A 15530-nucleotide genomic window follows, 5' to 3' on the forward strand; every position below is an offset into this window, starting at 1 on the left:
AAGATGTTTCCAAATGTCTAATTGCCAAGTTGGATTTCAAGAGCCTGATTTTTAGTTTGCTGTTTCAAGCCAAAAAATGCCCCCTCTTCAGATAAAAAAAGATGTGTTTAAAGGCTTTATTTATCTACTACTATGCCTGTAAGAACCACAAGTCTGATACAAAAAAATTGCAGCAAAAACGTAAAGTTAAGGATGATAACAGTTTCTTCAACTGCAAAAATTAATAGTTATGTTGTTGTGTATAAGTATAAAGATAATAAAAGTGTGCATTTTTATGTAGGTCATTTGTTAATGATAAAGATGGTGGTTTTAAAGTATATTTTTAGGTAAGGACAATAAAAGCGGATTTGTTGAGTCCTCAATGAAAGATATTCTGTGCAACTTTCCGAGTACCAATGCTGCTTCCAAATGAAAACTTGTATTGTTATTTGAAATGTTGTTTTTCGTCTATTAAATATACCATTTTAAAGCAATGTGCTGTTTGACTTGGTTTTGAAGAAGAATTAACCTTTAAATAACGTGTCTCAAGGGTCCCTTCATCGTGGTTCAACGGACCCGACTATGATGGTCCCTTGGGCCATTTTAAAGACCCCGACGTTTCAGTTTCTCATTTAAAAGGTTTGAATGTAAACCATTTAAAACTTCAACACAGTCAACCTAAAGCTCTAAAGCACCATTTGTCCAATTATTGGCAATAACGGGTTAGAAACGCAAAAGTTACGGGCGAAAGTTCATAAAGTGGCTCACAGGTCCCGGTTTTCCGCCCCTACTCACAATACACACTGTACAGCAGTGGTTCTTAATTGGGGGCTGCAAGCAATTCTTAGGGTGCGTGAGTTCTTCTTCAATATTTATATTTTGTAGTGTCAATTGTTTCATTCGGTGTTTATTCTGTTTTAACTGAAACAACAGTTCATGGTTTTGTCATTTGTGATCTTTGTACTTATATTTTTAATAGTTTCTAGGTTTTAGAGTACAATTGCTACTTTTTACGACCGATTTGGGCTATGTTTAGTCAGAACGATATGGTATAGTTGTAAGTTATGCACATGGGTTGGGCATAATGGGCAAGTTATGCAATTGGATTTGGCAGTTGGAACTATTTCTATACCTGTACAAACTCTTTTTGCCAACTTTATCATTAAACCGGCAAATTTTTTTCACACAATGCAAATCATGTATTTTTAGTTTTGCTATTACTGTTTCTACATTGTTTAGCACAAAATCTTTTTGGAGGTTTTATGTCCTAAAAAATACACATATTGTAACCACCGCAGCATGTTAACTGAAGCGTGTCTTGAGCCTTATTACGTACGTGTTTCCAATTACCTTTTTCGTGTGTTTTTTGGTTAGCTAGCGTGTGGCGCACGAGGCAACTGGTGTCGTTTCACAGAACTCGCTGAGACGTGATTTGAACACGAACCTTCTGGTTCAGAGGGGGTGGTAATCATATTTGCTAACAATTGTATATCGATTTACGAGGTGGGTGGAGGCAATTCGCAATGGCAAGAACCACTACTATACAGTGTTGTTATTTGGCTCTAGGTTATTTCTCCTAACCACCTTTTTATTTTGGGCTACAATATAAATCCAAAATATTTTAGCGGTTTGGCTAACGTTTAAAGGTTTTTAGTACTTTATACCAGTTCTTGTCAACCGGGTGTATCGTACACCCCAGGGTGTACCAGAATTTTTAAAGGGTGTACCACTATGCTGGGGTGTACAGGGTGTACCAGATAACGCATGACAATAGGCCGATGACTATAGATATCTGATAGCAGTTGCGTTACTTTGCCGCCTCTCACTGACCATTGTGAGGTAGTATTCCTATTATATTGACCTGTAGTAACCTATTGTTTTGACGTGACTTCGTGGCTATTTGACATAAACGACTTAAACGTAAACGATGGTAAAGTAAGCATCTGCAGTTTTTGCTGTACACGATTAAGGTTTGCCTGCACAAAATAGTAACTTAAGGATATGAAATAAAAATGTGTGACACACTAGAGCAGACTTGGGCAACCGTCACGCCAAGCAGTTTAATCCGGCCCGTGACTTATTTTCTTTAAAATAAGCGAAAACAAGGACGAGTTTCTACATGTTTGGTTATATCGTAAACACTATTTCCAGGGACGCATCTTTCATGACCCCACCAAATTCGATTTTTAGTCTTTTTAAATACTAAAACTGAAATTGAATCTCTTCTGTCTTTCTCGTATATTTTCTGCAACTTTACATACAAAAAGCGTCTCTGCTGTGGCACTCTCTCTAACGAAATTGAACAAACTTAGCCAAATATTTTTGGCGCATCGGAAGTATTCCGTCTTTAAAATTTGAAAAAAAAACATTGTAAGTTTTTTTGTGTGAAATTTTTTTCGTATTTTAATGTTAACTTTTAGGTCAAAGCGTCCTTCAACTTGATAAACGCCAATATATCAATGTACTATTTTTGTTTGTTCTTAATGCTTCACGTCCCCTTCTAAATCTTAATTAAGCTTTGCATTTTAAAACAGATATGTGTGACATCTTCTGCCCCCAGAGTTTGGGCTTTATCCCCAGCCTTCTAATAATTGTTAAATGTTAGCGTTTGAGTTCAGGTAGGTCGAGTATCATTAATTCTATCTCACATTTTCTTATCTTTTGTGAACACTTTCAGCGAATATTTTTAATTTATCTATGCCGGGAGTTTACCTAAAGGTCCAATTAGTGTATAATTACCACGACCATAAAGATATGCTATGTATTTTCTATACTTGCAGCTCTGCTTAACCTTTTTCCGATTAGGATTACTGCAGATTCGGTGTATTGCGTGGACTGGGGTGTATGAGTTTTAAGTAAACGTAAAAAGGGTGTACCATTCCGAAAAAAGTTGACAAGCACTGCTTTATACCATTTGAAGCAATTTTCAAAGGCTCCATGCACACGAATAAGTTGTGTCAAAATAAAATCATATTTTCTGGAATGGCACTTAATTTACATCTAGAAATCTACAACTCAATTTAGCTGACTTGCACACAGCTTCGAGCAGATGTTGCGATTAATCGTGGCATAATAACACCTGTGGAAATATCTTAGTTTTGTATTGCAGGTGGCGAATGGTGTGCTTGTAATTAGTGTAGCGTAGTCCTAATATTGGAGTTGTAAATGTATCAAAATCAATTTCACATATTTCACGGTCTTGGTTTAGGTTTTCAACTAAAGTTAACTATTGTACACTAAATGTGTTCACTTTGCGTCTTAAGATTGGCTTTCACAGGACGTTAATTGGCTGTTTCTGATAGGTTTTAACCTATTTATGACCTCATTACCATTATTATTTTATGATGTCATCATTAACGTCAGACGGAAAATGAGGAAAATTACCTACGTTAAAAATTCAGGACTTCTCTTTTGGATACGCCCCTGGGACCGCAAAAGCGCATCTTATAGAACACACTATTCTCAATCTTGCGCTTTTAACCATACTATTGCGCTAAAGTTTAAAATAGTGTTTTTTAAACTTTTATATATTTTTTCTTGCAACGTTTTTGGATGATCCATCACAGCTTACATATAAAGACATGCCAACCAGTCAACCCGAACTAATTTATTGTAACAAATCTCACTTTTTATTGTAATGGATTCGCATGTTTGGCTTTTATTATCTCCACTATTTTAGGTTCATTTTCGTGCATCTTTTAAAATTTACCGAAATCCAAAATTTAAATCATTATGAAAACTTTATGAAAAATCTGTTTTACACTATTGTTCACCACGTCAACGAGCTGTTGTTTATTGGTACATAACAACCTGTTTATTGGTACATAACAACCATTTATTTACAACAACAGTCCTGTAATATAATTTCGCAGTTTTGCAAATAAAAACAAGAGAAAAAACAATTGCAGCTTATCTCGTGGTGCTATAGTAGTAAAGTGTATGCCCACTATTGAAAATCAGAGTTATGTACAAACAAGGGTAGCCTATACTACTGTTGCTTTTGATAGCTTAACGTTGTACAGATATAGGCCTAACAAGTATAATTTGGGCCTACAAGTATAACTGTTTTGGAAAACACCAATTCACTAACTGCCACATTCACATGGGTCAGAATAAGTTTCACGTTGCATATACCTTAAATTTCTTCTAGTTACAAACAAAACAATAAAAACCTTATTGATTGTGTTTTTTAGACGAAATACCCAGCGTTGTTTCATCGGGTAGCCAGTGTGATATTTTATCCCAAACCTAGGTTGTAATGCAGAGGTACTCAAATTTTTTTTCTTGCGACGCCTTCGAAAGGTTTGTTGGAATTGCGATCGTTCACAAAAGCCATTTATTTATTAATTTGTTAAAGAAAGTTATAATCAAATTGCTGTAAATAAGAAAATAAATCACTATGCGACGCACTCGACACATGGGGGCATCTCGCGGCGCACTGTTTAAAATTTTGCTACAGTGATGCCACTTGTTGAGCAAGAGCACCCATTCAGCGCCGCAACTACGGATCCCCAACGTCGATGCCAGGAAGGCTAATTAAAGAGTGTGTCCTCTAGTTTATATTGTTCAAACGTGGACTTGTTAGCTCGACAGTTAGGGGTAAATATGGCTAAATATTACTGTGCACTTGGGTATTTTAAAAAATTCAACCAGATATTTAGAAAAGAATAAATGCTTCACAAAATATTTGTAATACCTGTTTGGAGTTCTGTAGTAATCATTTTGGTCCACTGGCAAATACTGCAGAGCATCACTTTCCTCGTTATTGCTCGGATTGGCATTAAAAGTAACCATCAGCTTGGGTTCAGGTACTGGTGGCCACAATGTTTTGCGAATAGCTTGCTTAATTCGCTTGCGGCAGAAGTGACACAATACAGCAGAAATTACCATTACGAAAACACAGAGTGTTATTCCAATTATGAGTGCTTCCAAATGCTCGTAGTCGTTGGGCTTGTCATCTGTTAGTAATATACCGTGAATTTGACAATACAATAACTTAAATTGATCAATTTAAATGAAGGTTATTTAAAATTATTTATAAATAAAGAATTTAAATATTTAATTTATGTGGCGATTAAATAATTTTAGCATTACAGCAGACGAGTTAATTTAAAATTCGTTTAAAAGAAGATGATACAAGTTAGTTGTATTTTCCTCTGAAAGGTAAAACAATTTGGAAATGACCAGTTAGGAATTCGTGGGATAATTTGTCTTTAGCCTGTATCTGCAACGAGTATGTGTAGTGGAGTTTTATAATCAATTATTCATTTTTAGCGTTATAAACAAGTCATTTTGATATGACTTAAGTCCTAGTCAAGTAATAAGTCAAGTTTTTTTTAATTATAAACGAGTCAAGTCCCAGTCAACCATAAATAAAGCAGGTTAATTCAAAGTCAAGTCCGTGTCGTAAAACTTACATGTTAAGCTATAAAAATTAGGTGAATTCGTACGATTATGAGCAATATCTTAATAAAAAAATACCAAAAGGGCAATAGAGGGCAAGCAAATTGTTTTATGAGCAAAAATTAGCATAAATAACCCAATTTTACGAAAAAATGTTTTATGACACACTTATAGTTTCGACCCAAGCACACTTAGTTTCAACCCAGGTCATTTGTCTAAAATTCTTAAGTCAAGTCAAGTCATTTGCCCAAAAGACTTAAGTCAAGTCATTTTGCCTAAACGACTTAAGTCAAGTCAAGTCATTTGAAAACCGTGACTTAAGTGCATTTAAATCAAGTCATTGACTTAAGTCATTACAACACTCTTCATTTTACATGGCAACATGAGTGTTAAGTAGAATTTCAGATTTGCAATGTTGTTTCCTTCGCATTGAAACGCAGCCCGCCAAATTATGCGCTCTTAAGGGCTTACGTAATTTGATTATAAAACCCAGTAAACCAGTTTGGATTATTACTTCTTCGTGTATATATTGATTAGATTTTTCACAAAAAATAGTACCCAAGTATCAATGCTTGATATAAGGATGTATTTCGGTATGATGTGAATCCAGTTGGATAGGTTACGAGAACAGAAATTTTTAGAATATGAGATTTGTTAGTATATTATATGGTACCACTCATTAAGATTTTTATGAACAAAAAAGGTAACACTAAAAATTTAAGAGAATATTGGTATATGTAACCCACCATGAAAAAAGGGGCAGTCGATTCCGCTAAAACCAACATAGCATCCCATCAACCTTGTTTGGTTTGCACCATAATTAAATGCTGATATTCGCAGCAAATAACCGAATTTTGCTAATTGTTTACACGAATGTGGCATTTCAAAATAATTTCGATCAACAGTAGCATTCCAAATTTCACTCGCATTCTTATTGATCGAATAAATCCTGTACTGAACATGGTATCCATCCAAGGGCCCGTTCGGATGTTCTGGCTTCAACCACTCAATTATTTTGGGATTGTCAAACCTCCAAGAAACATTAACAGGTACTGATGGGGCTATACAAAATAGGTAATCTTTATTGTCTTACCTTTAGCATAAGTTAACCTAATGATGTTGTGTTTGGGTTATTTACTTACCACGGACTGCTGTGGTAAAAGTAATTATGTTTGAAGCTGGAAAACACGTGTTTCTAAGTTGACAACAATACGCTAGTCCAAAATTATAAGTCGTTCCACCGTATAGACCTTTAACAGTCTCCTCACTTTTTTTCGCGGTACGATTCAAAGAAGAGCAAATCTACAAAAATGAAAGATGCGTCAAGGTTCGCGTTACTTTTTGTTAAAGAAGAATAGAATTAATATTACAACTTTTAGTTTGTTTAAATCAGGGCTGCGAAGTCGATTTCGAACCATTCGAGTCCGACTTTGCCAAATTAATCTACCTAATGCTTTGCCAAATTAATCTACCTAAAGTTTCAAACGTCTGTTAGTAACACACAACAAACTTTTTAAATGTGTTTTTGTAAAGCCATATATAGATATGTCATCCATCAAATGTTCGCACAACTTTTAGATTTCTAAAGTGTAGTTATTTTGTAACTATATGTTATCTCCCAAATTGCGATGCCTCTACCAATGACTTGATTTTTGAAATGATATCGACATGCAAAAAAATATTTTTGGTGCGGGTCTTTCTTAGATAACTCCTACCAAAATGATAATCCTATTATGAGGTGGTCAACGAGTCGGATACCTATAGCTGCACTTCTCACTTTGCTAACGGCACAGGGCCAAACCTTATTGGTTGGCAGAAACAAACATCAATTCGTTTGTTCCTTACTCATGGACTTTTCCAGTTACAACTATTTTAAAAGCAGCTGCAAATTAACAGTAGGCATGCGAACAGTTGGCTACATTTGTTAGTCACAGTAATGGATTTGTAAAATATAAGACATCACGTTGTCCAAGTTTCTAAAAACTAGTGACAGAATTTTACAAAAAGTAATAGGAGTCCGAACCGACAATGAAATTAAAGAAAGCACTAATTCCATACGTAAAAAAACCTGGCAGAGAACCGCATGCTGCTCGCAGACGCCGGGTTGACCACCCTTGCTATAAAAACAGGGTTACCATCTGCACGCGACTCTGTGGTGACCAAGGGCGACGTTTTTTTTAGGGGGGCGGCCGAAACTTTTTAGAGGTGACGTCACAAACTGAATCACGCCGTGACGTCATAATAATAATTTCAAAAAACTTGTTGTTCTCGAACGAACTCGTGCGCAAAATGTAGCTCAAATCAAGCCTAATCGCATTGGCGAAGAGTTGGCGAAAAATATTTTGGGGGGAGGCATGGTCGGGTTCCCACCTGGTTATGCCGTAGTACTTTACTTACCGTAATTTAGTAGTGCAAGGTTTTATATAATTCTTCTAGCGAAATTATTGAGTTTCCAGATTCAAAACTGAAAGTTTCGAATAATATATTATAAAGGGCGTATTTATACCTAACATTAATATAAGTGGTTGAAATTAGGTGGAAGAAAAAAATAAATTACCAAAAAAGAGATTACAAGGTCACAAAGCACAAACAACCAACTCAGTGGTTTTACGTGGTAGAAACATATCAGCGTTTGTTCAAATAACTTAAAAAAAGTAAGATAATAATGAAATGAGAGTTAAATAAAGTTTTCGCTTCTCATTTAAACTGTCCCCGAAACTAAAATAAGACAAACTAAGAACGAACTTTAGAAAATATGCACTTTAGTATTTTCTAAGACAATGCACCCCGAAATAAGCACAAATTTTAGAAATAAGCACCAAATGGTAACCGTGGTTATAAATCATTCCGCTTACCCTCTGAACAATCGTTTTTTCACTTTTTGAACAATTTTTAGCTCTGTATTCAGCTCCACTGATCGGAACATACATTACCACTGCAAACATATGATTGAGTTGACAAGGCAAACTACCATTCCACTTCAATAAAATACTTTGCTGTACATTTCCCAAAAAATTTGACGCTGATAACGAAATATTTCGGTACTGTCCAGAATAACCTAAACGAACAAAAAAGTTTTTCTAGAAACATTACATAAATATATATATATAATAAAAATATTTTGTAGAACCATTACATATAAAGATTTGTTTTATAGTAACCTGCACAATTTGATTGTTATTAAAGTTTACCTAACATTTGCAATACTATTCACTTCTGGGTTGTATCAAGGGATTGAAAAGTGTCATCGTTAGTTTTTTGGGCTATCATAAACGAAAGATATAACTGGCAACACTTGTTATTTAGCTTACGTCTAAAAAAAAATCAATCAAACCAATATGGCGCGTGAGAATGCTATACTTTCTTACCGTACAGTATACACTGTTTTCTTTCAGAATGCCTATTTAACGTTTAAATCCTTGACTCATTTACCCTATGAGGAACACCAACCAACCTATTAGGCCTACGTGCTGCTGATTATGGTACACGTTTAAAAAAATAAGTTTCTGCACAAAGATTTTCAGAAAACTCACTTATTTAAAAGAGTAGTGTTTTTCAATTTTTTACCCGTTTTTCAGGAAAACGCTTGCCGAAGAACAGGATGGGCGAAATTACACTGTGCGCTCGCTTCTCCACAGGCGCGCGCACTGTGTGTCTTTCCAGTATGTAAGTGGCACATTTTAAACAACGCAAAACCCGCAAAACTGTTTCCACCATGGTTAGCGCAACTATCTGTATGACCATAAAATCAAGTTAAGTTCATCGCTGGTAAAAAATAATACTTTCATGCTTGAAAGGATTCTTGCAGTATGTCCAACGACGCAAAATTTAGGTAAAATTCGAAAAAATATCCTTATTGCAGCGGTTTTACCAGAAAGCATTTATAATTTTCCAACGGGATTATTCTTCCGGGTTATAAGAGTTCAAATAATTGCTGCTACCACACGTGTCGTATCCTTAAGCACCCAATCCACAACATTGCTGATTGATTATATTTATTATACTAAACGAAATACCCGGCGTGTTCAGGTTAAATAGGGTATTTACTTGTAACGATAATATGCAGCCTTTTGCAATAAGCGCGATGTATTATGTGCATTCGTGTAATGCTCCGATTTTGCGTGGTTAAAATTGTATGAAAACATCAAGCTGTTGATCACGACCGCATATCACGGTGTATACCATTTCCGTGTCAGTGTAAATAAATGTGTAATTTAACATGTAACCGAAAGTATAATGTTTCGTATTGTGTACAAAATGGGTGGAGTAAATACTTTCTCACAATGAAAGTAGAATGCGAACCTTGTGAAAGCAGAAACAATATACTACGTGTATTGGAAAGAGCGCAGTGTCCATAAGAAATGAGTATTGCCCGGGTCAAATCACTCTCGAGTATAGGTTAAACAAAATGTAAGATTTCATCAAACTGTGGCTTTTTAATAACTATTACATATTATGTTGTACCCTGCGTCACTTGCTTGAGCCGCGTGTTATTGACAATGATTTAAAAAAGCAAATTTACCATGTTACTAAAACGTAATGTTACAGCGTAATATTCTGGCTATAGTGCGAAAATAGTGTGTAAAGCAGGGGTGTCCAACATGAGGCACGCGTGCCAAATGTGGCACGCCACCTAATAAATAATGGCACACAAGCCCCCCCCAAATTACAGCCAATTGTCAAAAAAGCTAAATTTGTTATACAGCCAATTGTCATTGTTTATTCACTATACAAAACAATCCCAGCAATTAGGACTACAAACAATTACTTCTGATATTACAACATTATACCGTTTTTATTTTTTGTATGAAAGCGCTTTTAATATTAGAAAAAAATAGTTGCTAAACTCTGGCACGGGAAGAAGTTATAAGATAAAAATTGGCACGTCGGCATGTTCGAGTTGGACACCCCTGGTGTAAAGAGATAAAACATTTTAATTTACATTATCGTTGCACTACGTGGAGCTACACGTTCGGCAAAATAAATTTCATAATATGTTTTTTGGGGGTATTTCGCAATGATCGGATAGCTTATATTAGTAAAACAGCAATGGCACTGGTAGCTGGTCGTCGGTATGCTTTTAGCAGCTGATTGTGTGTAAAATGAAAATTATTTTTCCAGAATACCAGTATAACGAGATATGTAAACTACCTGTGTGAAAGCGACAATTAATCAATGGCGTCTTCTTTAAAGCAACTATGTAATCCCGGTGAAATTTTCATGTGAATTTTAGTTTAGAAAGACTTAAACTGCCCCCGAAACTTGAACTGTCCCCGAAACTGAAATAAGACAAACTAAGTACAAACTTTAGAAAATATGCACTTTAGTATTTTCTAAGACAATGTACCCCAAAATAAGCACAAATCTTAGAAATACGCACCAAATGGTAACCGTGGTTATAAATCATTCCGCTTACCCTCTGAACAATCGTTTTTTCACTTTTTGAACAATTTTTAGCTCTGTATTCAGCTCCACTGATCGGAACATAGATTACCACTGCAAACATTTTTTTTTTTTTAGGATTCAATTTTTTGCAGTCACGCAGACAGTTGATTTATACCATGCAAGTTGAATAAATGCCGCTTCCACGCAGGCCAAATCCTTATAATGTGCTACTCCTTTTGTGAGAAAGCATTTAGTTAAAGCATTTTAATTCAAACACAACCAACGCCTTTGCTGTTTCACAACAGCATGTTTTACGACCACCGCAAAATGCAAAAACAACACACTATATGCTATGCATTTTCTATTTATCTAACACTAGACCAGGGTTTCTCAACCGTGGCCCTCGGCCCCCCTGGGGGCCACGGAGCGGTCATTGGGGGGCCACGGGCATAACTCTCTAGCTAGATATTGCGAAAACCAAAGCGTCAATATTTTCAAAATTTACCAGTTAACTTAATTTTGTGTTTTAACTTAATTTTGTGGTATTGATTTTTTTTGTTTTTTATTCGTATAAAATTACGCCTAATTGGTCGTTCGGCAGTGGCAAGTTTGGTTAAACGCCTTTCGTTGTGGCGAAACAATTACTGTTGTGCTTCATACGTAGCCAATAGCCATGCAGTGCGGTGTCAGCGTTTTTTAAGGCGGCCAATTATTACTTGATGCTACCCTTGCCGTATCATTACGTGTCCGAAATGCTGTCAGGCGAGCAACTAGTGCGCAGTGCCAGGTGCAACGGTTTTGCAATTTCCTAGGGCAACATTCAGCGGTTCATGTACAGCTTATTTGTCAAGTAGGCTAATAGTAACGTATTAATAAAACCAAAATCGAGAAATCATCTCGACGAATGTAGTGACATCGCTTGGCTCAGTACAAAACATAGTCGAATATAAAAAATACTTTGGCGGCGACGAAGAACAATATTTGTAATGACTAACTAAGTTAATTCAAATGAAAATGACTTAGTTGTACAATTTGTAGTAAGTGCATTTATTCGTTGATTAGTGGCTGTATTTGTTATTAACGTGAAGAAGTAAAACTAGTAAAATACGTTAAACAAAATACTTGGTATTTTTATAAGCAGGGGGCCACGAGGGTTGAGAGCCTTTTAAAGGGGGCCACGAAGCACAAAAGGTTGAGAACCACTCCACTAGACGAAATACCCGGCGTTGCCCAGGTTAAATAGAATATTTACCAGTTATTTCAACTGGTTAAGATTTAATTACACCACAACAATTACCATAATGTACGAAGTCTACCTGAATTTTGTCTGTTCAAAAGTTTAAACAAATTTGAAACAATCTAACATAATGTGGCCTGTTTATCACTATTGCACCTTACGTTGTTACATGTTAAATTGCTGGCCTCATGTTATTATATAACATGAATATGGAAGATAAATGTGATAATCAGAATATACCCAAAAAGTAATGTTACGGATAGCGTAAGAACTTCCTAAGAGGCATAATTAATGCAAACATATTTTTATAATGTCAACAAATTTGATTATGCCTAAACGTTTGCACTGCGTGTCACTAAATAGAAATTTCAAATCATGTGATGTGTTTCAAATCATGTCATACCGTGTGCCTAAAAAAAGGTTAACCTAATGCTTTCCAAGAATCAGAGTAACACGTAACCACAGCCTTTGTGAAAGCGGCATTAATGGAATGGCGTGTTTAATTATCTGACTTATCTGCGTGGCTCTAAAGATCTAATTCTTGGTCTCCGTAAATTGCCATTAATTTTTGCATTTTTGTTAAAACAGTGTAAAATTAACGTATAAAAAGCAGTTGTGTCTGAAATAGGTCACTAAAGGTAAGGCGCGAACGCGCTCTGACCATTTAATCACTAATCAAGTGTTACCAGCTTTTTATAATATTTTTCCTGAAGCCACATGTTATAGCCGATAATTTCAAAAAATACATTTAACATCAAACCAAATTACAACGTTGTGTGTGTTTTTTAAATGGAGCTACTAAACACACAACCTTGGCTAAAGACGTCTCGCATATTTTATATTTTACGTAACGAAAACCCATATGTCAATCAAAAATTACTCACAAACGTAAAAAAGTCGTAGCACCAATTGTTTAATTTGCGCGAAATTTAAGCAAATCCGTAATCCCGGTATATAGCATACTGCATCCAACGAAAAAAAATCCCGTTTAAAAAGTAAATTTGTTTAATGTTCAAACCGCTGCAATAAACGCGATATTTTGCAAACTCAGTCCAAATGGAAAAATATGTCACCATATGCTATTCAACCTTAACAATTTACAGTTTGCTGCCTTATCAGTTTCAGAATTTGCATGCGCACTCCGAGTGTTTTTACCTAGTATTACTCAAATCCCGAGTCCGACTCCGCAGGCATGCTGTGTAGCCAGGGGGACCACTTCGGTAAGTTTTGTTGGATTTGCGCCGTATCCAATGAAATAAATTTGCTATAGTAGATATTAATTGATTGCTTTTTTGTATCAGAAAACCATTTTGGTGCGGATTTTTCGTGACAATGTTTTCGAATGCACTTATCAGGGGATAATAGTATCTCTAATCACTCCATTTCCACTAACGCACTTCAGTTCAGATACGAAACAAAATCATTTTGCCAAACAATAAAACGACGCAAAGTCTTAGAACCTTTACATACGTTGATTATAAGTACTATAATGACTTATAATTTTAATAATAGTGTATTTGAAATTCATTAACTTCTTTTCAGGGGTAACGACATCGAAAAAGTTAGGATCCACTAAAATAGTCGGTATAAATGCTTTTCAATATCGGCAGAAGCATTCTCAATAATCGGCCAGCGCATGAGGGTTGTGCAATCTGCAAGAATGAGATGCAAGCTGTTTTTGCACAAAGTGCGCAAAACTGTGCGCATTCTTTCAGAATGCCCGCACATTTGAAGGCCTTGAAAACTGTGCGCCGAGTTAGAGTAGGAAGAGTAGGACGGTTTATTTTAATTTTTTGGCTTTGATTTTTGTCACAAATTAGTATCTATGGTTGTACTTAATATTATTTCCTTGCGTGTTGTTGTTGTTGGCTACGACTAGCCGTTTCTATTACGTCACAATGCCCTTAAATCGGCGTGATGTTTACTGCAGGGCGTTTGGCGTTCGTTATAAAAAAGTGGGAAGGTAAACACGAGTGACCGAGTGTATTTTTAAGCGATTGGGAAACCAATCTACGAGCAAGACTTATAGTTAACACTTCTGGGTATACACAGGCTGAAAGCGTCTAGGTATTATAAGTAGCGAGCACATTATTGTGTTTCTGGCAACTTTAATTTAATTATTAAGCATTGCAACATTACAAATCATTTAATAGTGTTCATAAGCCAAGGTTTTATTTTGACAATTATTTTCTCGCCTATGCGAGTCATTATGGTTTGATCGTAAGAAATGAACTTTTACATTGCTTTGCAGTGGTACTCAACGCAACTACAAGCAACTGTCGCGAATTTCAGTTTATCCACTGCCATGGTGATTATGTAAGCCAAGATTATTTGGTAAATTCGGTGCTATCGGGTCGAAAGTTTTTTCGGCCAAAGTTTATACTTATTGCAGGTAAACCAAGTTATGGATTACAACACTTAAAATCAAGTTTTAAGGGGTACGCCATATACGCAGATACGTCGAAAGGGTAGGCTATGTAGCTAAAAAAAATTAGAGACCCCCTGCCTTAGAAATACACTTGACGCTTTGGGATAATAGAAAGATTGGCACTGCACATCTGAATGACTACCCTAAAATGATGTAAAAAAAAAATCGTGCGAAACGCAAAAAACACAGACTATCTTGTTTTAAATGTCGGATAAGTGTTAGGTACGATACAACAATAATGGCAATTTTGCAGACGTCATATAGAAGCGCAAACGGTATAAAATGCATTATAATAATTAAAAAAAATATAGTTTAGAATCTGAATCTACAGAATTTCACGCCGTGAACATATAAAAAGATGAAACTATAGCACGGCTCCTTAATGCTAAAAACTTTGTCATGTCAAAAGCAAAACATACAAAATCCTAAAATATTCATTTGGCCCGCAGGCCTGTAGTTGGACTACGCTCCTATAAGTATAACTTTGGTGAAAGTAAAGTAAATCTATCCGAATCGCTTTATCTCAGCCAATCTAGACCAGCAACTGGGGCCTGATGTCTGCCTTGCCTATCACTTAACCCTGCGTACTTATATTAAATTTCCGATTAAAGTGGACAAAAAGTTTGAATCAACGTACGGCCGCCAACACTTGTGTTTTCTCAAACACGTGCACGGCTCAACTTGACCGCAGGTTTTGCACCCCTGTCCTAGACCTAGGGGCTGGGTACCGCATTTGATATGACGCATAATAACATTAGCAATAAACTCATTCACTTCTTACTTTGTGTCAAAAAGCTTGGGTCCGACAATACATATATCGTCTGCATCCGATGGTGATATTTGCGCAAAACCTTCACCAAGTATACAATGCAGGGAGGTTGATTTAGTCCAAATATCAAAAGCTCGCCATTGCTACAGGGGACTTGATATTTTTTTCCTTCGTTCATTTCGCAGGCCCTTTTGGAAGCATCACCCCGGTTGAAGTCATTTGAAAGAGTGTGTTTCATGGTTTCGACAAAGGAGTACGACGACCTTATGATGTAACATTACAACAATTTTAATCATTGTGTTTTTACAGGAACGTATACCATCTTGCTC

At 36.0% G+C, this 15530-nt stretch overlaps 1 protein-coding gene across 3 annotated transcripts in view; it reads right to left on the minus strand.

The window, feature by feature from the left end:
- The window catches only part of LOC146164276 (uncharacterized), a 45775-nt gene that overhangs the window by 15684 nt on the left and 14561 nt on the right, over positions 1-15530 (minus strand). For all 3 annotated transcript variants that reach the window (XM_083382429.1, XM_083382428.1, XM_083382427.1), the window contains exons 10-14: positions 15214-15464; positions 8238-8440; positions 6525-6684; positions 6129-6443; positions 4676-4937 (exon numbers count right to left, since the gene is read on the minus strand). In XM_083382429.1, coding sequence (XP_083238555.1) covers positions 4676-4937; positions 6129-6443; positions 6525-6684; positions 8238-8440; positions 15214-15464 — 1191 coding nt within the window. The remainder of the gene's footprint in view (positions 1-4675; positions 4938-6128; positions 6444-6524; positions 6685-8237; positions 8441-15213; positions 15465-15530) is intronic.

This window comes from Ascidiella aspersa, chromosome 2 (genome assembly GCF_963924565.1).
Source record: "Ascidiella aspersa chromosome 2, kaAscAspe10.2, whole genome shotgun sequence".
NCBI lineage: Eukaryota > Metazoa > Chordata > Ascidiacea > Phlebobranchia > Ascidiidae > Ascidiella > Ascidiella aspersa.